Here is a 27,860-nt window from a genome sequence, read left to right on the forward strand (position 1 = left end):
GTTGTCTACATGGACAATATAACCCGTTCATGCGGCTTATGAGTAATGATGGTAATGATCATATTTGGGATAGGGTGTTTACATGAGCATAGTTATTCAAGTAATTCACATACTGTACTTCGTTACAATCTAAATCTGAACATGGTACTGATTACTGAATAATTTTTGAGTCGGAGCCATGATTTTTACAGGAAAAAACTTGCTCATCACGTAAACTCACTTAGCGGCTATGCTGGTCCTTTAACACTGTCATTCACATCGGTCCACATTGTTTGTATTTTTGTTAAGTCACTTGGCTCAAGGAGGTGTTTTGTTAATATGTGTTCCTACCTACTATTGCTGCTTAGCTTTAAAAATGTACACCAATATGACTCTTAGTCTTAGCTACTAAGTCGCAACTTGCATTTTCAGGTAATTGTGCAGATAACTTGTTGGCGGGATAATAAGCTAGATATGTGTGCTGGATATAGTTACACACAACTGTTTCTTTCCATGTCTGTAGACCAACCAACTAACATATTTGGGTTATCTTCATGCTCAAAAATAGACAGAACAACATTAATCCTAGAAAGCATAATTACCATATTCATGTCCATGTAACGACATATTTTATGTAAAAAAATTACATAAAGTGGAATTTATAGGTAAAGTGTTATCAAAAACATTAAAAGAATTTTACTTCAGAATTTCATTGAATATGTTATCTGTTAAGCTAGCTAGTGTTGGCTAACAGGCATGTGGCCAGGTAGCATTAGCTTAAAAGTATTTTGGGAAATATGCTAAACATTACACACCTTTTTAAAATGTGAAATTTAAAACACATTCGCTGGATCGTAAATAAAATAAAACATTTAAAAAAAGATGGAACTCACAGGGGGTTGATTCGGGTTGTCCATCTTGAAAGTTGGTCTCTTGTATCGAGGTATGTCTGCCAAGCCCAAGTCTATCACTGTATCAAAACGGCGCAGCGCTCTAAGCCCCGAGGGTACTACCGCCATCTACTGGCTGCAGTGTTTTTGTGTTATGCATTATTGCATGAGAAAAACTAGAACACTCAGTAGCTATAACAGCATTTGGTTAAATCAGATGAAAGAATATAATTACTTATATTGACTGTGCGTGGGCCTGGCAGTGGCAGATTAATTTCAGGCAAAAGTGTGCACAATCAACGGTAGGGCATGTATTTTAATTGTTTTAATAATGTATATGGTTATAAAATATAACATTGAAACACTGACGCAAAGAACAAGTATGTGGAATGTGTTATTAAGTAAGTTTACTTGACTACAGTCCAGTTCTGTATCCTACATAATAAAATATGACAATCGTTAATTTCTTTGTCAATTACTTTTATCACATGAATATCCCACATTTGTTTTAAGCACTTTAAATGTTAGAAACAAATATTATAGGATTGATATAATATGTACAATATTTAAGTCCTGTACTCTGCAGGTACAGATAGATAGATAGATAGATAGATAGATAGATAGATAGATAGATAGATAGATAGATATCATATAATAATAATAATAATAATAATAATAATAATACATTACATTTATAAAGCGCTTTTCCTGGTGCTCAAAGCGCTTACGAGCAAGTAAAACAAAATAACAACAAAAGTAGAAAGTGCTAAGCTCGGAGGAATAAGGGCAAGGGGTTAGATAGATACTTCATTCATCCCAAATTGTGAAATGTGTGGAAACAAGTATAAACACAATAACATTAAATACAAATGAAAGCAATAGACAGGAATATATCAGTGGAAAGGACACGATGAATATTATAACATTTAATGTAGCCTTACTATGAAGGCTGTGTATGTGAAAAATAAAATAAAAATAAACATTGATTGATGTGTCATTTCACTAATGTAAATGTTTATGGTTAATATTGACAAGACTTTTGTAGTGCTTTGTATACTGTTGGCTAGTTTAATATACACCAATGCATTATATTCTCATAAGTGAGTATCTACGTTTCTCAGAGAAACAGCCCTGTTTCCAGCATTGTGACTGTATTTGCAAAGGATGATACAAGCAAAACAATCTAATCATGAAATTAAATAGAGTTGTTGCATAAATGAAGTGGAGTAAAAAGTAAGAATAATTCCAGTCCTGTATCCTACATAATAAAATATGACAATCATGAATGTCTTTCTTTTTATGAAATCAGTATCCCACATTTGTTTTAAACACTTGCAAATGATATATGCTAGAAACCAATGGATTGATATAATATTTACAAAGTAAAGTCCTGTACTCTGCAGGTGCTGGTAAAGAGCAATACAATGACAAAACCTTTCCAAACAAAACATAGTTGGTAGGTAGGTACGTAGGTAGGTAGGCAGACAGATAGATAGACAGACAGACAGATAGACAGATATAGATAGATGGATATCATATATAGATAGATACTTCATTCATCCCAAATTGTGAAATGTGTGGAAACAAGTATAAACACAATAACATTAAATACAAATGAAAGCAATAGACAGGAATATATCAGTAGAAAGGACACGATGAATATTATAACATGTAATGTAGCCTTACTATGAAGGCTGACCTAAATACGGTGCATTTCTACAGATTACTTTATTACTGCACTGGTAAAGTAAAATTAGGCCGATTAATAAGATGTGAAGTGCTTTGTAACTTTGACCCGCTTGCAGGGGCGGCGGGTGCTGTAGGCTAGGGAAGGCTAAGCATTCACAAATATTTGTGTCACTGCATCCTGGTAAAATAAAAATATAATGTATAATGTTTGTGTCTTTGACATTAGCACTGCTATGCAGCCACCTGTGCCCTGTACTACGAAGCCAGTTCAAACCCTGGATATGTTTGAGTTATCTAAACTAACCCTAACAAACGAGATCTCGACGCTGGTTAATATCAACTCGGTAAATCAAGCCAGGGCTTCTCTCACCAGCTGAGAGCGCGTTCACGTGAAAGGGGTGGGGTTAGCAACATTTGACCAATCACAAACAGGGACAAGTGTCCTGACAGCGCAGCGTCATAATTCATTAATGAAAAGTAAACTAATATTAGACAAATATGAACTTTAAAGTTCATATTTGTCTAATATTAGTCATCCATGACTTAAACATAATAATCCAGGATACAAGCCACCTGCAAGGTGAATACAGAACAACTGGTTAAAAAATAAATAAACTTCCGAGTGTTTGAAAGCGTAACAGTTTTATGATATCACTGCCCCATCTAAGACACGAGTGGATCTGACTTTAATTACATTTGAGTTGAGTGTTTCGTCAACCTAATGTGTTGCTTAAAATAATACTTCTGCATACAGTATGTGACACTGTAAGTGTTGCACGGCCAGATACGGCTCAGCTGACTTAGATAATGAGATAATATAGGCTATGATATTATATGATCGATGAACTGATTGAATGTGATATGAATGATAAGTGCGACACGTCGCCGTCTTCCCTGCATACATCAGTTTAAACTGTATTTCCTTTATCCTGTAATATGACTTGATAGATTTAAACTCCGCACACTGAGCTCTGATCAGCAGGCGGTGCTTTCACTGAGTTGATCTCTTTTCTATAGACGCCGGAGGCGGGCCGCATCAGGTAAAAAAAGCTATTTAGCCTTCCCAAACCTGAGCCTCACGCGCCGCCTATGCCCGCTTGACTGAATACACAACAAACAATGAAGAAAGAGTTTTCTCTGGGCTGCTTCGCTGCCAGCTGCTCCCCCCCGGGACCCGAAAGTGCACATATAGCCTGCACTTCAACATCAACGAAAGTGCTCGATATATGCTATATTGAACCAATAACACAAACTAACTGTATCACTATAACATGATGATGAGGGTGATGGTGATGAAGAATGCATCTAACGTTCCGCTGTTCATTATAATACAAAAACAGAGCATTAAACAAACCATCATGCTCTTACTTTGAAATCATGCGGAAATGTAGTCATCAGCTGGCCATCACGTGGTTTCCGAAAATAACCGAGTGACACGAGTAGATTTTAGCCGAACAGAACAGAGATTTGAGATCCGTGAACACAGATTTGAGATCCGCAAGCGCATTTTTGGTCCACAAATACAAAATGGATTCAGAAATGCCTGATCGAAAGTTGTAAATGTTAAAGAGATATTCACAGATCTTTTTTTTAATTTGTGAACATATTTAGCGTATTTGCAGATCCGTTTTACACTTGCAAATGTATTTGTGAGTTTGCAAATCTTTTAAATGCATTTGTGGATGTTGTTTTACATTTACAAATCACATATTTACACACAAATTATTTTTATGTTCACACAAATAATTATGAGACATATCTATGCCCATATTAACGTAACGGCTCCACGGATTGGTCCATTTCGTTCCGGTTACAACATGTTATCAAATGGATGATGACGTTTCACCAACGAGGCGTTTTGGGGAGTTCTTCTCTGTGTTAGAGTTTTACTCGCTCCAGGGTGTACTTTGAGGGTTTTGACTCTGCACACCGTTTACATGCATAAAAACCTTCATAACACACAAGGGGACGGGTAATAACCGGAAAAGCATGACATGTCACCTTTAAGAAAAGGATCCGAGTACTTCTTCCACCTCTGCTCTTTATAGACTATCATAAGTGTCCTTTATATTTGAAGTCTCACATTTACCTGACATTGTGTTCGTTAGGGTGTTAAATCAATCTAGAAAAATGTTATTTTCAACATTAACCTTTATAATTTCTCACTGTTATACTCCATTACCTTAATGTTACATTCACTACAATGTTCAATCCATCTGTCAAAATACAAAAACAGGATAGTAGCTCTACTTACAATTCCACTCTCCTTTTTTCTTACATTTCAGAATCTACCTTGTTGTGGAAATATATATGCAACTATTACTGACTGCAAGAGTTATACAAATGTTTTGTATTTGTCCCATCGTCAACATTTACCTGATAATGTAAATCTTAAATGCCTCTTCTAAAATCGGTTGATTTTATTAGCCTCCTTCAGATAACCACAGAAGGCTTTGCATGTATACATTATTATTACTTACCTGAATGATACGGCAACTAACATTTTATTTCCCAACGTAAGTCTAAATGTCTGGCGCAAATTCTGCTGGAGAAGTACGGAAGTTCTCATTTATTTATTTTGTTGGCCTAAAAGTATTAACAGTACATTTATATGTGCCAAACATATTCCCATGAGCTCAGTGTGTGAGTGTTTCATTGTGTAATGAAGGTTTCTTCTCATAGCAGACGCCCATGGCGGAGCTGAGGCCCTGTTTGTGACAGAGCACAATAATTATATTTGTACATAATATCACCACAATGTACCCTGACTCTATACAGTCTGTCACCGATCATACAGTATCATTAGTTACATTTTTATTTTCTATTTACAACCAATTTGTTATATAAATATAATACATCATTTTCAAAAAAAGCTGTCAAGTCAATGCATATAAGAGCTCGATCAAAATATGGAGAGGTGGAACACACTGTAGAAAATCCACTGCATGCTCATGGTAGTACAGAATGGGTGGGGGGGGTCAATAGTCAGGATGTCCACTCCTGTCACAATGTCACACTATGTAACCGCCTTCACTCTACAGCTCAGTTCACCCTGCACACTTACACATGGCTTCTCCAGAGTGCAGTAGGTTTGTTGCATTAGTCCACAGAGTGTGGAGCCAGTAGAGCACGGAGGGTGGCGCTGTGTGTGTGGATGAGATCCGCACACACACAGTTACATGCAAGGGAAAGAGTCCAGAGAGCTCTTGAACCTGTTTGGTATGAATACACATTCTCTTGTTTTAGTAATTGGTACAAACATTAATGCTTCCTGCTGCCCAGAATCAAAGAAGAAGAATAGTTGGTGTGTTGGAGGAGTCCGGTGGGCTTGCTGCTCTCAGGCGCTGTTGATGATGATGAGGGCAGGACTGGCTGTCTGCTGACTCGTCTCACACATGGCGCCCTGGTCCGTCAGCTTGGCGAAGACTCGCGGCGTGTTGAGGTTGTAGACCCCGGGCTGCAGGAAGCAGGCCTGCAGGGTGAGGCACAGAACCTCCTGGGGCCTCAGCTGCAGGTGGTGCTGGGTCTGACCCACCCAGGTGAACGAGCTGTGCACCTCCACTGACTCGGGGCTGGAGAATAATGGAAATAATGACAACTTAGAAAACATGTTCAATTTCAACTAGACTTTGTGAGGGATAATGAAACAGTGAGTCGCCATTATTGAAAAATGACAGACCCGACATCAATTGGGTCTGCTTTACATTATTCCAGCGTCTTAGTAAAGAAATCAATAGTTTGACAAAAAAATATTGGATAAAAAAAAGATATTATCATTATTTATTTTACTTTTTTTTTTTTTTAATAATAATAATATATTTAACTGTGGGACTAATAAAGAATTTCTGATTCTGATTCTGATAAACACGGCCCACTCTTTACCTGGCGCTTTTGTGCCGTAGGTCGATGATGACCTCCACCCGGGCCAGGGAGCAGTTGGACAGGGTGAGAGTGACGGGGACCACACAGAGGCTGCACACAGAGAGAAGAAGCTTCACTCACAACATTCTAACAGACCTCCGATACATTAGAGACAGCTTAGGCTTTATTCCAAGCAAGTGAGTATGATCTTTTCCAGAGCTGTATATGAATTAATCTAGGATTTGATTCAGCTTCCAGGCATGCGTGTGTTTGCGTGTGTGTCTCACCTCTCCTGGACAAAGGGGTGTGTGTATGTCTCGGGGTAGTGCAGGTTGGTTTTGATGAGTTGGGAAAGCTCTGCAGCGGGCAGGATGACTGGAGGAGGAGCTTCTGATTTAAACTTGAGCAGCACCATCTCCTGAGTTTCCTGCTAAAGGAACACAACGTTTTGGTGTTTATGGTCGCAGCCAATCAGCTTTCAAAGAACCGTGGCAAGTGAGATATGTGTCAACGGTTTCAATTCTGACTGACCTCTTTGGGAGTGAGAGAAGTGGCCTCTTTGCCGATGGTCTGCAGCGCCACGTGGAGCTGGCCCTCTAGGATCAGCTGCTTGTTGTCCTCGACCACATAGGCCTGTACACACACACACACACACACACACACTGAAATACCTAACAGATCATTGTAGCACCCCTCTGTTTCAGCCCCGTTTAAAAAAGGGCCGATTCTGCGTCTGTAGCTTTAAATGCTAATGAGCTGCTGCTGGCACCGCCCCTCTGAGCAGCTAGCACTGTAGCTTGTTGAAAAAGCTGCTTGGTTGTTTTGCAAATAATATCTATTTATTTATTTAGGATGATATTTTGGGCTTTTTGCATTAATCACATAGTAGAATGAAAGATAGACAGGAAAGTTATATATATGTATATTCAGTTTGAAAGGTGTTCCTGGTAGCTCTCCATCAGGACGGCTCTCTGTAGCTTCACTTGGCCTGACTGTGTGACACTGCATGTACCTTCCAGATGACGATGATGTTGAGATCCAGCTCATTACACTTCTTGACGATGTTGCCAATGTCCTCAGTGCGGACGCAGACCTGACTCCTGCTGCTGGCTGTCGTCCTGGATGTTGGCGCCTCCACTGGCTGAACCTCTGCACTCCGACAGCCGCGGAAGAAGAAGTCTCCGCAGGGCGTGGAGGAGCTGATGATCTGCAGGAGAGAGAGGACAGAGGTGAGGGCAAGGCACACGGCACAGAGCATGTGATGTGATGTGATTCGTCTTAAGTTTAAATCTAATACTATAGATTCCTAACAAAAGATGGGCAGCAGCTCAGTCTGTAGGGACTTGGCCGGGGAACTCTTCTTCTTCTTCTTACTGACAAATAGGCTGCTATTTATATTTTATTGATGTGAATTTGATCCGTCTGTATAGTTGTTAGTGAGATGTGTGTGTTTGTTGATCAAGATGTGTTCCTGCCAGGGATTGCAGATAGAAATGAGGTCAAAGCTACATTTTGCCTAAATAATCTTTTCTCTTTTTGAGAATGATGTAACTGTATGCATGGTCCTTGTTTAATAAAGACATAATAACGACTTCTATAGCAGCTATGCTATTCTTATCATCGTGTTTTCCCTGCAGACGGCCTTCACTGTTGCACTGACACACAACCACTACTGGTGATGACATTAAGTTGCACAACACCTCCCATAAGACGTGCACCAGTGGATTGCACCGTGTAGTACCCTATCCCATGATGAAGCTCTCGTCGGGGGAATAGAAGTTAATATTGGAAATTCACGAGTGAGACAGAGTGCAAAATATTGTCAGTCTCCATTTGTCTGTAGATATACATGTGAAATGCAGAGAAGCCATTTATTAGGAGTCATGTTTATATTCACCCGTTCATTTCCCAGATTCAGGTCTGCAAACGTGTATTTCCGTACGGCGTTCGAGGTAGCTAGAAACAGACAACGCAGAGAAATCAGTGCCTGTTCAACAAGTGGAATCTATGAGAGCAGAGCATATTGACGGTGTTTCTTCTCCTGGCTGCAGTACCTTGAGGCTTGCACGGCGTGGCTCTGAAACATAGCTTGGCTCTTTCTCTGCTGGTGAGTTTACAGTCTGGGGGCAGAGAGGAGACAGGACATTGCTTTCTCTGCGTTTACACGTACAGCACAGACACACTTCCCTTTAACACTGTCACTCAAAGTATTTACAGGCGGTGGAAGAAATCATTCACTCACTCAACGTTGTTAATTGTAATTAATGATGACCTTTTTTTAGAATAATGCAATAACATAATTGTTTTAGAAATAAATAATATTTGAAGAATTCGTTTTAATTCGCTCCCTCACCTTTATCCTTGGCTGGGTTGATGCACTTGTGGAGGCGCCAGTGTTGACTGCTGCTGGAAACCTGGATGATGTGGAACTCACGAACCCCCGCTTCACTCTGCAAGCCCACAGGAAGTCCATTTAAATGATGAGCAAGCAGTGACATGTGGTTCTTACTGGCAGTGTGTGACATGCTGGGTATCTCACAGTATTGATGTTCTCCACATCTATGAAGACCAGCGTCCCCCCGCTGCCCTGGTCCTCCAGGCTGTGGTGAGGAGGACCGCTGCTGCGGCAGGCCGACGCCTTCACACTCAGAGAGCGGCTGGCACAGATGAAGACGGAGTGACGCAGCACCCGGTGGCTGCGCAGGGAGAGAGGAACACATGTCTCAGCTCACTGCTATCACTAACTGGTATCTCTTGGAACTGAAATATATGTCCAGCTTTCAATGATTGTGTGATTTTATTCTTTACATTATGTTGCTACTGTCATGGAAACCACAACAGTGAAGTCCTTGTAATGCAATGTTAATGATCGCGCCCTCAACCTGGAAGATGCTACAGCTGAAGCTGGCCACTCAGATTAAAAAGTACTTTCATTCAATCTGGAGAGCATCTGTCGGCATTACATGTGTGTTGTTGTTTTGAGGTATTGTTGTGACTTGTTGTTTTCTCAATCAGATGACCTCTGTCTGTAGATGCTCTTTATGATGATGTTCTGATCATCTATGTTCACTCTTTTAGTTTTGTGTTCTGTAACTATGCTGCTGCCCATCTTGGCCAGGACTCTCAATGAGGCTTTCCTGGTTAAATAAAGAGGAAATAGAATGAAAATAAAGGTTAAAAAGAAAACAGTGCGACAGCATAATTCAACACGGAGCATTCTGCTTAGTGTTTGTTTCGTACACTCACCAGTTCCCCTCTCCATTGTTTGCATCCTTTTGTCTTCATCCAGTAGAATGGAAGCAGACTACAGAAGTTTGATTTGAATTTAGAAGAAATGTCTGAGCCTCTGATTGATACTTGTAATATGTGAGATACCTCATGCAACGGGCTGAATGAAGGACTGAAGGGGGATCCAGGATATGATTGACATATTCTTAAAAATGGGCTTCACGTTGATGAAGTTGTTCCTTTGAGAAAAAGGCTTCTCATGTTCATGGTTAGTACCTAGAAATTATCTTAATAGCAATTCCCCTCCCTTCCCTTTATTTCAAGTCTTACCTGATCTTGTTTCCCTTCTCTGTGCTCTCGTAGTAGAAGAGGAAGTTGATTTCGTGCACCCCCTCCTGGTCTGGTCCTCGCAGCCACAGAGGCAGCTGGGTGGACTCCCCCGGCTGCAGCGTGCTGCCCTCTATCGGGATGTCCATCACACCGGACGGCTGGCTGAAATCCCCCGCTGAGACCAGCACCTCAGTCGCCACGGAGCCAGGCTGCCGGGGCGTGGCCAGCGTTTTATAGGCGGAGCAGTTTTCAGCTGAGGTGGGGCTGACGGGCGTCAGGGGGGTCGTGGTCTGGCTGCCAAAGGTGAAGAAATCAGGGTGTGTGGACGCCACTCGAAGGCCGGATAGAGCGACACCGCTGACGTTACAGAACTCAACGTAGGCCTTCCTGATCTCACCGCACAGCAGAGCAGTGGGAAACTGCAGGAAGAAGACCTGACACACACACACACACACACACACACACACACACACACACACACACACGCACACACAGGTAAACAGGCAGCCTCGACATAACTGCATCACCTTTGACTTGTTTGTTTTTTGGAACTTGAAATAACTAAATCTTTTAGATCAAGTGTCCTCATTTGACTAATTCTGCGTTGTCCGTCATGGGAAAGACTGTTATGATCAACTTTAAAAAGTGACTGCAGAGACGTGATCGCTTTATATTCTTCTATAATGCAGAAGTCATCAACAGGAAGACATGTAGGGGAGAGGTATGCACATTAGTAGTAATTTAACTTGATTTTAATGAGCACATACTAAAAAAAAAGTCTGTCTTCAGGGAAGTTCAGATTGGGTTCAAACTGGGCCAGACTGGGTTCGGACCGGGTTTTAGGATGGACTCAGAGTCTTTAGGTTTACAAGAGTGTGTTGCAGGTGTTAGTCAGTGTTACCTCCATTAGCGGCATGGGTGGTGTTATGATGGGATCCAGACGCCGATCCAGACCGTGTCGAATCACCATCTTGTCCTCTTTGGTCTGATTCAATCGTGGGCCCTGGATCTTCAGATCCTGCCTGCCACGGACCACCATCAAGTCTAAAGTCTGCTGGCCTGTGGACAGGAAGACATCCACACTATGTGTCAGGGTGCTTTTATTTTTTTAATCTTCTAGAGAAAACTTTTTTGATCCAAACCAAAAGAAAGCTTGTTGAAAATGCAACCTTTAAACAATGTGGAGAAGTTTGAACTTGATCCATTAGAAAGCAAAGCCACACCCAGACATATTAGCATCGAGCACAAAGGTTCAATCAAATGAATATCATCCGAAGAGTGTGTGTGTGTGTGTGTGTGTGTGTGTGTGTGTGTGTGTGTGTGTGTGTGTGTGTGTGTGTGTGTGTGTGTGTGTGTGTGTGTGTGTGTGTGTGTGTGTGTGTGTGTGTGTGTGTGTGTGTGTGTGTGTGTGTGTGTGTGTGTGTGTGTGTGTGTGTGTGTGTGTGTGTGTGTGTGTGTGTGTGTGTGTGTGTGTGTGTGTGTGTGTGTGTGTGCGTGCGTGCGTGCGTGCGTGCGTGCGTGCGTGTGTGTGTGTGTGTGTGTGTCCTACCTTCAGTGCTGGGAGCCGTCTCTCCAGAAGAGGCTGCAGCCAGGTTATACACCACACCCACAATGTTCAGCTGCCCAATTCTGTGTGGCAGCAGCCGGAGTCGAGCCTGAGGTCAAAGGTCACAGTGACTATGAGAACAACAACACAACTACATGTCTGGTAAGCCTTAAGCATCCCAATTAGCTAGAACATATACAAAAATGTTTAAGTAATTTCAATGATCTTTAAACTAGTTTGTGGCGAGTGTGACACACACAAGCAAGTATATCATTGAGCCATCATGTCTCCTTAGTGTGCCGCTAGTTCTCTACATACAGTACTTACCAATTTGCTCTCCTCCGGACCCAAATGAAACTCCAGGATAATCTCAGTGGTGACGATGTCATCTTTCTGTTTCATCTGCTGGTGGAAACATATTGAAATGTTAGTATAGTATATTAAAGCACTCATCTAACAAAGAGAGGACAGCTTGCCCACCCCTTGAGTTAAGGTCTCCTCATTTGTGATGGCCTCTTCTGCATTCTCCTCGGATGGAGATGTGCCTTCAGCTGTGAAACTCCATAGTAGGGAGAGGTTGGACAGAGCCAGAGGAACCTTCAGAGGGTTCCTGAACGACACCTCCACCACGATTGGCTCTGCACAGACACAGAGAGCAATATGAGCAGGTAGCATATAGTGCTGGGATGGCTACATGCTTTTGCTCAATTAAATAGTATTTTCTGAAGGGTATGCAAACGTCCGTATGTGAGAACACCTCGTATTTCAGTTGAGATCAATCTAGATACAATTGTATAGTGGAGAGCACTGATGATGTTTTTGTGTAGGCCAAACCAGAAGTAAGCTTTGCAAATGTTTATGACACTCACACATTGTGTTCAGCAGGATAACCTCCACATGTTTACAAAACGTTTGTAATTGTTGAAGCATAAAGAAAATCGGCAAAAGAACAAAGATAATGTGATGCTATAAAAGGAACTACATCATGGTCGCAACAACACCGCTAAGCTAAAGGCTGCAAATGATGACGTTTAGCAGTCTCATTTAGTCGCTCGTTAGCAACTGCTATGTTTTTATGAAACTTCGGTCATTCAGTGGCCTATCTACGGACATATCTTGTGTTGTCAAATGTGCAAATCTCTTAAGCTTGTATTAACTACAGAACTTATTTCAGGCAGCTAACCACAAACACGTTGAAAAACAGTTATCTTCAAGAAATGGGAGCTGGAAGTGGTAAAGTTCTGATAACTAGTTCTGACTCATTTTGTTTTTCGGACTCCTTCCTGCACCACACTATACAGTTTTGTCTTACCCTCGGCCACAGCCAGAGGGCAGCGCAGGTTGTCCGTCTGGCTGTTCAGGCAGCACTGGCTTGGCTGGAAGTTTCCTGGGACCACCCCCCTGTTGGCCGAAGCCACCAGCTGCTCCTCCAGGTGGCCCCACATGGATGCTTGATCCTGGTCATACTCCTGATCCAGGGACACATGAGTGGCTGCCTGCTTTTCCCCTGCACACATCAGGTTATACAAAATATGGGTTTTAACATTACAAGTGGGGACATATGGCTAACAATTTGTATTATGTCACATTTTCCTAGCATATGATATTAATAATAACTTTTACGCTCACTAGAAGTGGCTGTTAACTCACATGACTGATCAGGTGCATACAATGCAGAAACAACAGTAAGGTACGGACAGTAAAAAGTCATAAGAACCAATCCCTCGTCTTTTCTTAAGATTTGATTTCAGCTGGGAGGAGATCACAGAAGTGACCACTGGGTGTGTTACCTTCTGCGAGGCGGCGTTCATGTCCGAAGTAGACTCTGGTGGCTGAGCTGTGGATGCAGGGCAGAGGCAGCTGTGGGAGGCTGTCTTCTTTTCCTCCTATCACACTCTGGAAACACACAATAAAGTCAAACATGATATTGTTATCCTCAGCTTTTATATATTACATCTACATTTGAAAGACAATTCATTTTATAACCAAGATCACTTCATTATGCGACTGAATGCCTTTTTCTACATTTGACTACACATGGACTGATGAAAATAAACTAAAATGCAACTTATTTGATACAATTTGTAACATAGTCTCCATCATGTTTTGCCCCACAGCGCTTTATGGAGGTAACAACAGTTTCATATAGAGGTGCTAGAAAGCGTGTTAGAGCGTCTTCAATAACAACCTCTGGTAACACACAACAGGGCTTCAGAGTTTTAAGGGCTTTCCATCAGAACCGGTACCTTATAAACATAGAGATATTCCCGGAGGAAGGCGCCCTGCTGTGTGGCTGTCTGCCTGCTGTCATTGGTCAGGATCTGTCTGAAGGCCGTCACAGCGTTCTCTGGTTGGCTGAGTGTGAAGGACTGACGGCCGATAGTGAAGTTGATGTGGTCCTCCGCCAAAGACCAGCCCCTCTCCTTGTACACCTGCATGGCTTGGCAGTAACAGCGCAGTGCGTGCCTCCTCTGTGTGTAGAGACAGTAGAGTAGAACATTAACAAAGAGTGTGAAATGTATCATGTTACACGAGACATTTCATAATAGATCATACACCTCCTTCCCTGTAATGACATCTTTATGTTTCTTGTAGTACTTATAACCCCGGGATTCCCCACACATATTTTCCAACAACAACAGCAAGTCAATACAAAGTATTACAAGTGTATTTAAAAGTGCAACCTGAACATTCTCAGTTTCGTCCAGAATCTAATGGATATGTCATTACACCATAAAAGCAGAAAGTCTATGTCCCATGGATCTATAAGAGGCAGGGCCCCGTTATTCCTATGCAAGTTGCTCAGAAAGCCAAAAAAGGCCCGGCTCTTGAGAGCTCAAATATGTGGATCTTTCAGGACTCTCTTGCGTTTTCTTTTAAGCCTTGACTCCAAGTCACAAGTCACGTCTCTGCTCTGCTCAGTCAAATGAGGGGAAATAACTCTGAATACGGCTTTCAGCGCAAGTTAGAACTTATAGGACTGAATGAATTTACTAAGGGCTAAGAAAATGCTGATTTACAGATCTCTTATTCCCAATGTATTTTTTTTTCACACAATGAATCTCGTGTCAGACAATGACGTTATGGTACCACAGCCTGGCCCCTACGACAATGTGCTATGACGGCCACAGTCTTTCCTGTGGGCTTCACTAGTATGCTTGACTAAAGCATACATGCATGTTGACAAAAAAATGGAAAACACAAACTGTGAGGGATTCATTTTGTCTTTACTCCTAAGTGTCAAAGAATAATTCTCCTTACTCCTAAGATATTTGACCTTTCGGCCTGTTGACGTTTTACGACCAAGCCGAAGTCTGTTATCTGTCTTAAGAAGTGGGAACGGTCAGCTGTGGCTGACCTTACCAGTTTGATGACCGGTCAACTCTCGGTCATAGGAGCCATCGAGTCAGATAAAGTGATTCAGTGCCCCCCAGGTGTTCACAGATGCTTTCCCCAATATGGGGGTTGACTCTGAGTGAAGCTAATTAAAGGTCTGCCAAGATGAGAAGAGATTCAGAATTGACATGGCAACCCACCGGAGCAGTCAGAACTTTGGACTGCTGTGACTTGTGATGTGAATTTCTCCGGCCGATGCTTGTATTAAACTACCAGTGTTTGACATCAGAACTCCTGCTCGTCCTGTGTCTCCTTCATGAGTCGGTGACTCCCAATGCATTGCTACACAGAAGTTTCCCTTACACAAACAACCTGGGATTGTACGTGTTAGCAATAGCACACAAAACAAGATGGGACATTGGACCAGATTGAGTAAGACCTAAAAGGCTCACCTGTCCTGCTTTGCTGAAACGATGACCAGCCAGGATCATATGGAAGGCAAACTTGCGGACCATAGGGTTACGCATGTTGATGAAGCAGTGGGCAGCCTGTTCCAACAGCAGAGCACTGCGCAGGTCAGAGTCCTGCACAAACAAACAAAACAAAAAAAAGTAGTTTTAATCCTCTGCAATTCATAGGATAATTCTCATTTGCATAACAACACAAAATGCTGCAACGTGACTTACATATTGAGAAGTTAATTAGTGGTAAGAAATTGCATTCAACAGTCCATTTATCAGTTTTCCAGCCTGTGTATATGAGAACACTATGCGATGGACTTTTCATTAAAGTGGAGTGACGTGTGCAGTGCACCCGAGACGTACATCAGAAATAATTATGAAGCGGCTTCCTCACCTCGCTGGTCATCTTAATGAGGAGAGTTGCAGCCTCAGAGTATTTGACCTGACTCTTGAGTATCTCGGCGCTGAGTAACGCACAGCGCTCAGCCAGCACCATGTTCCTGAAGAGAAGACATGTTACAATGCTTGATTATGGCAAGACACAAGGATAGGAGATCAAAAGGATAAGCTACAAGGGAAAACGCTCATGTATGCATTACAGTCAAACAGTGAGACAAACACTGAGTAACAGGTCTTACTTGCAGACATCTCTGTACGTCTGTATGGCCGTGTCCATGTAGTGTGCTGGATATGGTCTGGGAGCTCCTGCCTGCAGAAAGGCTGACACTGCAGCCATTTCCTACACAAGAGGTACGGAGGAATGAGGATAAACCATGATTAGGTTTTTGTAATCATTGCTGGAACCTCATGGTCATTGTGCGGAGAGTTAGACGGGTGAATGTGTTCTTACCAGAGCCCCGGCCGCATACAGCATGGCCTGATCCGACAGGAAGTCTTTCTTGGCAGTGTGGTAACAGCTGTAGGCCAGCTCATAGTGCTGGACCAGGAAACACAGGTCGGCCATCTTCCTGATCTGCAGCTCCGGGGCTTCTGGGGGATATCTGAAAAGTCAAAGCAGCGATGAATACAATGTGGCTGAGTAAGGGAGCCTCAAGAGTCAGATGGAGTGTGATGCTTACAGCAGGCCACATGTGCTCTTTGGCTCACTGATGCTCTTCTCTGGAGCTTTCCCTCCTCCAAACCACTTCTTTGTGGCAGTGAACAGAGAGCGGCTCAGACCTTTCCTGGAGACCAGCTGTGGACACAGAGAGGCAGGTGAGAGAGGCACCACAACACAAACGTATCAACAAAAGAAACTGAAAGATATAAAAAGGCAAAACCAGTTTCAAATGCAATGCGTTTGAATATTTAGCTTAAAATGCAGCAAATTCTCCTTCGGTATAGAGATTTCCGAGGCTGAAGTCTGTGATGCCGTTGAATTGAATTTTGATCAGAGTGGAATCGCCTTCTGGTCTCCGTCACTTATAGCTTAGTTTTTTTAGTATTTATAAACCATGGAGTTTCTCTATCTGCGTGTCAGAGCAGCGTGTGATTCAGTGTTTAAACATGTGGAGCATCGGAGTTGTACCTGGTCGTTGAGCTGTCTGATGTTCTTCTCGATGTGAGGCAGCAGGCCCCTGAAGGTGAACTCTTGGATGAACTGTCTGATGTGGCCGTGGTCATTAAGGGTCAGACACGTCCCGTGGCTCCCTGCAGCCCCCCCCTCAGGAGCGGCTTTCTTCAGCTCTGTGTTAGCAGGACTGAGGGGGGGCAGGCTCCCCGGGCTGCTCGCTGTGTCCAGCTGCAGAGGGTGGCTCTCCAGGCTGCTGGGTGCTCCGTCTTAAAAGAAGAAGACATAGTTCATTTTGAATACAGATACAGTTGAAATACACAGATTCACAAACCCATGCATTAATGGGAAGGTATCAGAGCAAAGGTTTGGCGTCATGGATCAGTTGTATGGTCTTGCTCAAGGACACTATGGTAGTGAACAGGGTGTGAACTGGCACCTCTATAGTCCACTTACCTATATTTATACATTTTTTGGTCAATGTTGGAAATTGAACATGTGACCATCCGGTTCTCTCAAAGCGAGCCCCTACCGAATGAGCTACTGCTTGCACCAGTGTGGCAAACGGTGTGAAAACCAACCTCATTCATCATCACATACAAACCGTTGGTGTTCTCACACGTATAGATAGATAGAATGGGAGGGATGAAAGCCTCTTTATGGTCACACATGCAGAGCACACAGCACACACAGTGACATGTGGCCTCTGCATTTAACCCATCCTAGTACCAGGAGCAGTGGGCATTGTACAGCGCCCGGGGAGCAATGGGAGTGGGGGGGAAGGGGGTTGTCTGGTGCCTTGCTCAAGGGCACCACGGCAGGGCCCAGGAGGTGAACTGGGACCTCTCCAAGTAGCAGTCGACACTCCATACTTTAAATCTGTTAATCCGGGGACTTGACCCGGCGACCCTACGGCTCACAGTCCAAGCCCCTACTGACTGAGCCACTGCCGGACATTTAAAGCTTTTAATATTCACAGCAACCAATGTACCAGATGAACTAGAAGATTTCACAATGAAACCTAACTCAATATTGCAAAGGTTTTCAATCTTTATATTGTCTAAAGTTTCAACCGAAGCCAAACCTAACCCTAGGCATTACATCAATTCTGAATATAGCATAAAAGCCTAGTTAAATCACCACTTCCCCTAAAGCATCAACTCGTTAAGAAGATATCTATTGGTTATCTTAAGAAGAGGAAGCCAAAGGGAGTGTATGAAGAAGCTGCGCAACTGACTGACCTTTCTCTGGGGAGTCCACTTCAGCTGCATTCATGTTGTTCTCAACAGCAGCACTGTTCACAGCTGCTGCTCCGTCCTCAAGCACATCCTGCAATCATGTCACAATGTTAACACAAGGCCCACAACAGCGCTTCTGGACTGTGCTCGGAGAAGGGTTTACCTGGTTCTGCAGATTGTTCCTATGCAAGTATTGACTCCAGGGGTCTGGAATCTGTTCATCTTCTTCGGCTGAGATGGTACGAGAGTTCATTTTCAACAGATAGCAGCCTTGATGACCATACCTCTGTTTCATATCCTCGTACACTGAATCCGCCCTGGAGAGGAAGCAGGAACAACGATTAAACTTGGCAGCTTAGTCTTAATAAAAGCCATTCAAGAACATTGCCCTTTTTTTATCTTCAGTAGCTCTTTTTTTAAACTTTGGCTCTGCGGTGGTTATAGTTGTTGATCATCAACATCGCTTGCTTTTCATTCATCAAGTTTTGACTGCTTTTAAATCAAGAATGAGCCCAAACTCCATGATTAGTCATTCAAAATTCTCCATCAAAGAAATAACACACTATGGAATATTTAACTGGTAATGCCAAAAGTGATGCTTTGTTACGCACGACAACAGATATAAATACACATGTACATAGTGAAGCTCCTTTCAGTACCTCTGTTCGTCCCCCTCGCTCATGTCATGCAGGAGGACGTAGTACTTGAGTGTGTTGGGGATAAACCACTTGGGGTTGGTGTAGTCTCCACTGTGCTGAACCCTGTGCTGCTCCTGGGAAAGCTTGAGGAACTGCTCCACAGGGACGGCCTCAGTAGAGGACACCACCAGTAGGCCTGTAAGGATCCTCCGTCAAGGACATACAACCATGTGGAGCAATCGGAGAAGAAAAGGAGAGCCTATGGGATCCAAGGACTTCAGCTGAACTAATCGAAGTTAATAACCAAGTCTTTTGAAAAATAATTTGATTGAAATCAACCTAATAAGATAAATCATGTATTTGTGGCCAATATATACTTGAAAAGGACACAGTTATTTTAGAAAAACAACCGTGTCGTTCAGAAGTAGTTTTATGTTTAACAGCTACAGTGACCGTGTCAGGATGCTAATGACATCTCTGATGACCAACCTTAGCTTTACAGGCCAATCTCATTTTAGCATCCCACACAAACTGCTTCACAGCACAGAATCCACCCACGTGTTCAATATGCTTAAAAGGCAATACAAATATATAAGTTTAAACATATTTAGTTATTTTTCTGTATTTTTGTTTTTGTCTGAGCTTTCCAGTGTTTTAAAGTGAACGGGAAAAGGTGATGTCATGTATATCTTTGCGGCAATCAGGATTAGGCAACAGTTTTAATCAAAGTTAAATGTTCAAGTTTGTAAGGGTACCATTATTTATTTTCTCAGAAACAAAATCTGAAAACACGTCTTCAGGGCATTTAACATTCACCAGGAACATTCCGACTACTGTTCACTACTTTAACAACACACATGCTGCAGCACAACTTTTCATCTTCATTTTCCTTCACCTTCCCTCTAGTGGGTGAAAACCCCACTGTAGAGGGAAGAAAAGTACACTTTCTAAATAGCAGACACGTTGCATTCGTTTTGTGTGCTTGCAGAAGGATACAGGCGAGGTAGTGATTGAGAAACTCATGTTCCGACGCAGGCATCGACTGCAGGAAGTTCTCCCTGTAGGCTTCAAACCATGGCGTTGTCGCTAGAAACACAAAGAAAATATAAGATAGAGGATTTCTTTCAGCAAAACATTATCAGATATTGTCTTCTTCTGTATGTTACCCAGATCATTGTCATAATTTGATTACTAAAAAGAACAAGTGCATCTTCTTACAACATCTTTACTGACATGTAAATATATATCAATGGCAATGTCTGTCTTTTAACCATTTATTTTAAACTGACTTAAAGTAACACTCTAATAATTGTAGGGATAGCATTCCAGTAGTTTTTGTTGAACAATGTTTAATGAAACCTCCCTCGATGATCTTGTTTGTCTTGTTTCACCAGGAGCTGCTAAAACAACTGTGTGAAGAAGTTGGAGCTTGCAGTATTTTGTAAACAAACAATGTTCGAAAAAGATGTTGTGAAGCATCTAGCTGTTTTGATTTAGAATGAGCATATTACCATGTTATCTGCATATATTTGTATTTGGACATCAGAACAGATGACAAATTATTGATTTTAATGTTGAACAAAAGAGGTCCTAATATATACTCTTGAGGTACCCCAACAGTGGATTTTGCCTAAGAAATGAAATAACTATTAACAGGAAAATGTTGTTTGAAAACCCAGTGCGTTTGTTTTTTCAATACTGTTTTATATATAAAAAATAAAAAAAGTGTGGAGAAATTGGTCTGTTTGAACCAACCATATTCCTTTCAGTCCTGTGAATAATATTCCCCTGCCAGATAACCAAGTTCTCTCTGTGGTGGGTTATACTCAGAGTTAGTGTAGGGCGGCACTTAAAGTTCCAGTTCTCAAGTTGTCACAGGCTGGGGCCAGGATATTAGCTTTTATAAGATTCTAATCTCTTTGCCTCGAGTCGACCATGGTAATCATCAGTGGCGCAGGATAAAGTAAGACATAGGGGATTACCGCATGTTGCTTTCATCTGTTCAATGAAGCTTGTATTCTAAAGGAGGTGTCACCAGAGCACCCGGGTGAATCTTATTGGCTATTTAAACAGATGGATGGACAGCTGGCCAGGATTGACAGGATGCTTTAAGTTATGTCAGACACCTCAGCGCCAGAAAAAAAATGGTGCGTCCCTGCCCATTTTCTCCTGACATTCCTGATAATAGAATTACGGACCACTAGAGAAGAAGGAGCTGGAGGTCTCTCCAGTAAAGTAAGCTCTAAGACCTTTAAGTATTGATGCTAGAGTTGTGCAAATATTTGATATAAACATATATAAAAGTATTTTTAATGCTACTGGTATGATGCAACATACCGTCAAAATGTCTACTTTATTAGAATTGCATGTGACAAGCAGAAAAAACAAGAGTACCTTGAGTCTCTAGGAGAAACAAAGCCGGTACACCATGTGAGCCGTGCCTGATCTGCATTACTCACATGGGCTGTGTGACAAACCCTTAAACATATGCTTTAAGTCACATATAAACAAGTAAAACCCCCCAAAAAGTGACAACAGAATTCCTACTGACAATAGTGAATGCACACACCTTATAATTTCACCTGTAGTTTGCTTTACAAAAGTGTGCATGCTGGTCTGAAGTCTGGGTGAGGTGACACATTGCTCTTTTATAAATAACACTTGTGAGGGGAAAGGTGTGTGCATACATATTGATTATTTATCTGATCCTAAGTCATAATAAATAACAAAGATGTCATTTTATACTAGCAATCACAAAAGCAAAGGAAAAACCCACCACAAGGTAAACAGCAGAGAGACAGTGAACTAGAAATTAGAGGAAAAGAAAACTCAGAGGACTATCTCTACACACACACCAGCCAGGAAACAGTGATACCTGAGAGGGCTATAGCTACACACACATCAGCCAGGAGATAGTGATACCTGTGTAGTGCTGGGAGGTGCTGACTTCCGACAGTGTTTCTCTCCAGGCACTGTACCAGGGGAGGCTAGCTTTAAGAGAGTGATCTGATAGGTGGAAGCAGACAGCCAGCGCTAATGTTAGCAACATCCCATTTCATTTATGGTCTCTTCATTTACAGAATTTACAGATAATCACGGGACAAAACAGGGAGGAGTTTCATTTAATGTCATTATAGTATTGTAATATGATTGCATACATTTTTGAATTTTTGTAGTTCAGTTTATTGAGTTATTAAGAGTCCAATTTGTGTGTAAGGTCGAGCTGGTCTTTATTTTGAGGTCAAACTCTAAGTGTATGCTCATTTGATGTAGACAAATGAGGGCGACCTCTAAAACACACTTAAATGAATTGTATTCAGTTATTTTCATTGTAATGCATCTATATGCATAGGCAGATATCAACTCAAGTGTTGACAATAACTTGGAGAAATATTATGGACAATATAAAATCCCTGTGCCAACACACTGCACCTGTGGTCTTACTTTTCACAAATCAATTATTTTGATACTTTACACGTTCTGAAATACAATCTTTGATCATCTATTAATGTCATACATCTTACTGGCAACACCAACAAATGTAGCTCAACTTAAGTGCTTTACTAAAAATTCAATGAAATTGATGTGCTGTTGCTGTTGTGTATACAGAGCGGTGATGATGAAAACTAGTAGTTAGTGAAATGCCCGGGGGGGGGGGGGGGGTGGTTTGGAACTGCTTTCTGGAGTTGAGTGCTGTATAACCTGTTGACAAAGGTATTTAAAGTTAATTCATTAGTGAGACCATCGGTTCAATGGCATGTTCCTTGACGTGTTTGATGGCATGTTCCATGGCTTGGAGAATGGCTTGGAGAATGGCGTGTACCATTGTGCTAACCATGGCCTGTACCATGATGTGCTCCATGGCGTGTTATAGGGCGAGTTCCATGCTTTGTTCAATGGCTTGTTTCATTGTGTACCATGGCATGTTCTGTGATAAGTTCCATGACGTGTACCATGGCGTGTTCAACAACCTGTTCCATTGCAAGTCCTATGCCTTGGTCCATGAAATGTTCCATGTTACAAGGCAATGTTTCAGACGTCATCGTTTGTTTACGTTATTGTTCCAGAAAGTTCCTAACACCTCCTCCACAATGTGAAAGACGGTATGCAATGATTGAGAAGGGAACTATGAGCGCTACTGCCAAAATAATTCACAAGCTGCAACGATGCCAAAACAGGTTAAATCCATCAATTACCTCCAGGGACAGCAGGTGGTACGCCTAAAGTTTCCATACTATTTATGTACAGGTTGCTTTATCTAGAGGCTGAACATTTCTGCAGAGGCAGAGATGATATAGCTTTTTAACCAGAGGAGCTGAAAAACGTTCTATCTTATTTTGAGCTTTGTTTGACAAAAAAAAGCAACAACATTGAATGACTTGGCAGATAACAGGTTAGGAGGGACTAATATTAAGGGGCTTGTCAGTCTGTAGAACACTGTAACTTAGTACATTACTGATTTCAGAGTAAAAGGATTGCCTGGCACTTTATAGATGCAAAGCCTCTCTCCAGATGTATCATAAGGCACTTTCACACCGGAGTACTTTTCCCAGGAATAGTTCCGATAGTTCCTGGGATTTTGCGTTCACACTAAAAAGATCTGGAACTAGAACTTTTTTTTGCGAACCTTTACACCCCTTTTTAGTCCCTGCTAGAGAGCAGGGACTTTCCTGGGGAGAAAAAGGTTCCAATTTCTGATTGGCTGGGCGAATTGCAAACCACGCCCCGTAAAACTCTGAAAAGTTTTGTGAAGCCGCCATTCTATTTGCTGGCATTAGCATTATTAGCATTAGCCCAGCGCGCCAAAGGAGAGAGACTAACTTATGGCAACACAAAAAAAAACATGGGAGCGGTGGAGATGTCGGCGTTCAGGCAATTTACTCCGAAGGCTTCAGTAGAAGCTGCTGCCAGTCCCCAACTCCGGGTACTTCCGGCTGGAGACTTCGGGTGGCAGTATACACTGTGAAGTTGTTTGTGCCCTGCCAGTAAACCCAAAGCAGAAGAAGACGAAGTGACGTCAGCGGCTTCATTTGCCTAATCCTCCCTCAGGAACTTATTCCGGTGTGAACGCGATTGGCTCTTTAGTTCCGGGAACTAAAGAGTTCCGATGAACAAAGTACTGGGAACTAAGTACGGCAAAGTGCTTGCTGTGAAAGCGCCTATAATGAGCCTGGGTTCTGACTTTCTACAATCTCTTTTTTTGAGATATTAGCTCTGCAGCATTTTTCCATGGGGTGTTTTTCTTACCAGTGACAACTGTGATCTTAATGGGGGCAATGTAAAAAAAATCCATTACATTTGGGTCAAACGTTTTGTTTTTTATTGATTAAGCGCTGTCGGATTATTGCTGTTTTAAAACACTGTAATAATCTGAAGGGGCAACAACAGTCACCACAACCTTAAAAATATGTTGATCTTTAGAAATAGATAGAACTTAATTTTTACAATGTGTTGGATATGTAACATCCAGCCCAAACGTGTTTAGGATGAAAGTTATTTAGCACGACCATCTTTAGGTTTTTCAATATTACCATTGCAATCTCCCACTATTACAACACAGGAATTATCAATTAACAATCAATCACTCAATTAATCAAAAATCTATTAAAAGAGTGTGCACTTCTCTTCGGAAGCCTGTAAGTGATTCTCATATTGAAAGAAAGATCTCAACTAAATCGCAAAATATTGAAAGTGTCTACTATAATACCAGCTTTGTCTTACCACTGAAGTTGAGGTCGTAGTCTCCCGCAGTGATCACGTTGGTGGCAGCGCCCTCTTGTGGCTGGCAGGATAACACCACTTCATTGAGCATACGGCGCTGGGCGGGGCTGAAGGTAGATGGGGAGTTTAGGTTCGTCACCACGTTGTTCACACAGATTCGCAGATTTTTCACAACCTGGACCTGGTTATTGGGGTCCCGGATGTGACCTAGAAAAGAGGAAGACAAGACATTTATTTGTTGTCGTTGTTGGGGTTAAAGGCTAAAATCCCTGTGTTCCCTTTGTCTCCCACACACACACCACCCCCCCTGCCAGAAACCACTCCATTGTAGGCCTTTGTTTACTTCCGTGACATGGTGGCATCACGCTATGTAACACTCATGCTTCCATTGGATAACGCTCAAACACATTGTACGTGATTGGCTAAGGGGCGGGACATCTGTAAGAGGTTGACAAATCACAAAGGATCTGGGTTAGAATCAGAGCAGACTGGGCTAGACTGAGAAAAATAAAGCACTTTTTGTCACATTAGAGGCACAAAATACACAAATGAACAGGAACATGAGTATAATACGGCCCCTCTGGTTATGCAGGCTATTTACATTTTGAAAACTCTAGGCAGCATGTCTTCCTTTAATTCCATGGACCATAATGAATGTATCCTAATTATACTAAAAGTCAGTATAATTAAATATGTAATACTACATTATATACTGTATAATCCATGTTTTACTGCGTAGTCGTAAAAAGTTGGTCTTTTACTTTGAGATGACAAATAAATTAACACATTACATAAGCAGTAAAACCGGTTCTCCGTTTGTTTTTCCATCGAAGCAATTCTTTATGGCAATTCTACTTTAGATATCCTGAGTAATATTACCAAAAAAAAGTCAGAGGCCCATATCCATGTTATTATGTTGATTTAGGGGGGCTGCTTGCAGCCTGCCAGTAAACCAGGAGGCTGTGGCGCAGTGGATAGAGCCTTGGTGTTCGAATCAGGGGGTCACAGGTTCAAACCCCACTGCAGTCAGCATGTCGTTGTGTCCCTGAGACACTTCACCCCAAATTGCTCCTGTGAGGATTGCCCACAGTATTGAGTATGTAAGTCGCTTTGGATAAAAGTGTCTAACAAGTAACATGTCATTTAAACCTGAGCTTAATCCATCAGCAAGTTCAGTTTCTGTCTAAGTTGATCCTGACTTGCTCAGACATCATGCAAAGGAAAGCTCCAGGATGATTCAGAGAGGGTGAATATGTATATAGTTGTAATTACTATCATATAACCAGTTTATATATCTTAATGTATTATAAAGCAACACAAGTATTTCAAAATTACACCAGAGGTAAAACCCAGACAGATTCAAGATGTTCATTATCCTCCTTCTACATTTTGATTATTGATTCATGTTTTAGAGTGTCTTTAATGTGAAGGGCCAGTCCCAGCTCATTTACATACTGACATGAATGCAACCTTACTTGACAAATGTAGCCCCTCTAATTGTTAAAGTGAGATAATTAAGGTTAAAGGTTGCATAGCATTGTAATAAGGGGATAAAACACGTGTTGTATAGTAAGTATATGTTCTGATAACATGTGAATAATGTGAGTTTATGGGAGTGTATGTTCCTGTGTCCTGCTCTGTCCTCCTGTTGACAGTGGATTGTGTCACCACGGTTGACTTGGCTCTGTGGAAGTAGCCTGCAACTCAAGCCTATAAGCCAATAATGTGCCTGAATAGTCAGGTTATTTCTTGATAATGGAATAAGAAGAACAGCAGACATGTTAGCTGTGTGTCTTCCAGAAGCTCAGAGCTCAGGTGTCCGTCAGTCGGCCCTCTCAGGTGTCAGTCTGGACTTCATCCCCTCCCCTCGGTCAACACCGCTGCTAGCCGCCTGCTAGCGCTGAGCTAATGTCAACAGGCTAAAGACGCTAGCTCCCTCACTAAAGCTTCGTGTGAGACGGCCACTCTGGGTAAACAGTCTCCCTTACCTTCAGACGTTAGTCTGCAGAAAGGCCGCAGCAGCTCAGCGAAACTCAGGTTGTTCTTGCGAGTCACTCTCTCCGCCTCTTCACTACACAAGACGGCCACCATGGGAACAAACGAGTCCTGGACGAACTCCTGCACAGACTGAACACATTGGGCCATGTCGGAGCAGCGACGACAGCAGCTAACACACAGAACCGAGTCAGAAACCGGACTGTTTCATAGCCTGGACTACTCCTCCTCTATTCGCAGACAGCAGCCATGTTGAATTAGCCAACCGACTTCCTGTAGGGCTGAGGCGGTCAGCTGATGCCTGACACCGGGCTGCTTCCTCTTCCTCTGCACACCACACCATCTGTGCTATGTTTTATGTATCAGTGCGTTGATGTGCACTTCTTTACTATGAGGGCATGCTCTGGATGTCTTGATAGCCAAATCTGAAAGTATTCTTCTTCTTGTTTTTTTGTTTTAAATGTGTTTGTATCCTTTTATGATCATTTAATAAACTGTGTTACTATTACTATTTTCATGTATATTATCCAAATAACTTCTACCTAACATAGCCTACCATTTGTAGGTTTTAAATGTTTTTTATATTATTTATTTATAATTATTGAATTATTATTATTTGGTAATTGTTTTGGCTTTGAGCAGGAAACAGCATGTGCCATCTAGTTCCATCATATTGGAAAGAAGGCAGACAGTAGGCTTGTTTGAGACAAGCAAGACCTGCGCAGACCTGCGCAGTTGCGATCAACGTCTTGCTAGTGCGTTGCATGATGGTTAGTCATTTTGTCCGACTTGCTCTGGAGGCTCGCCCACATGAGACTTTGAAATCTCGCGGGACAAAGACGCCCGCAGCCTTGAGAGCGAGGCGAGGCGAGTTGGCGCAGTTGCTCTCCACGAGCTGCGGAAGCGAAATGCTTGATGGGAAACGGCTCGCTGGTATCTCGAGCTGAGCGCTCATTGGTGGTTTTTACCACGTGCTGCTGATGAAACTCTCCAATTGGCTGGCAAAAGTTTGTTGTTGTTTTGTGTCAGTTTTACGTCGCCACATCCATTCCCATTTTTCATCATTGTTCCACAATGTTTATCGTCATGAAATTAATATCTATATATGTTATACTATACTGCTTACCGTTTTCATACTTTATATATCTTAGCATATTCATACACACTGTTCATACTGCTCACAGGCTGATATCTAGTGTATTCATACCCCACTGTTTATTTATCATTCAATTCATTCTATATGTTATTCTGTAGATTGTGTACATTACTTTACACTTCACTGCTTGTTGCACCTGGTTAGAAGCTAAACTGCATTTTGTTGTCTCAGTACCTGTAATATGTGCAATAACAATAAAGTTTCTCGTTAAGTTAAACCAAATCATTAAAATAAAATCTATTGTAACGTAATGATTTGGTTTAACCTTATTTATTGAATACA

The 27,860-nt window shown here is 42.0% G+C and overlaps 1 protein-coding gene across 6 annotated transcripts; it reads right to left on the reverse strand.

The window, feature by feature from the left end:
* Positions 1 to 5,115: 5,115 nt before the first annotated feature.
* On the reverse strand, positions 5,116 to 26,758 carry trappc8 (trafficking protein particle complex subunit 8). 6 transcript variants are annotated; one of them, XM_034080655.2, is made up of 30 exons: positions 26,416 to 26,758; positions 24,428 to 24,634; positions 21,629 to 21,712; positions 19,703 to 19,792; positions 18,728 to 18,902; positions 18,232 to 18,385; positions 18,072 to 18,159; positions 16,849 to 17,099; positions 16,400 to 16,515; positions 16,171 to 16,321; positions 15,959 to 16,059; positions 15,715 to 15,820; positions 15,312 to 15,443; positions 13,770 to 13,994; positions 13,314 to 13,419; positions 12,836 to 13,030; positions 12,004 to 12,161; positions 11,851 to 11,925; positions 11,527 to 11,632; positions 10,879 to 11,036; positions 9,978 to 10,411; positions 8,959 to 9,115; positions 8,773 to 8,869; positions 8,474 to 8,539; positions 8,317 to 8,375; positions 7,432 to 7,626; positions 6,951 to 7,052; positions 6,707 to 6,846; positions 6,441 to 6,530; positions 5,116 to 6,130 (listed from the first exon to the last, which is right to left on the reverse strand). In XM_034080655.2, exons 1-30 carry the CDS (start codon positions 26,570 to 26,572, stop codon positions 5,896 to 5,898), a joined length of 4,410 nt encoding a protein of 1,469 aa, XP_033936546.1. In that variant the 5' UTR covers positions 26,573 to 26,758; the 3' UTR covers positions 5,116 to 5,895. The 6 variants fall into 6 exon arrangements, with proteins under 6 accessions (XP_033936546.1, XP_033936544.1, XP_033936545.1 ...); XM_034080653.2 differs by having other exon boundaries at positions 6,707 to 6,849; XM_034080654.2 differs by having other exon boundaries at positions 11,851 to 11,928.
* Positions 26,759 to 27,860: the final 1,102 nt, after the last annotated feature.

This window comes from Pseudochaenichthys georgianus, chromosome 4 (genome assembly GCF_902827115.2).
Source record: "Pseudochaenichthys georgianus chromosome 4, fPseGeo1.2, whole genome shotgun sequence".
In the NCBI taxonomy this organism is placed as follows: Eukaryota; Metazoa; Chordata; class Actinopteri; order Perciformes; family Channichthyidae; genus Pseudochaenichthys; species Pseudochaenichthys georgianus.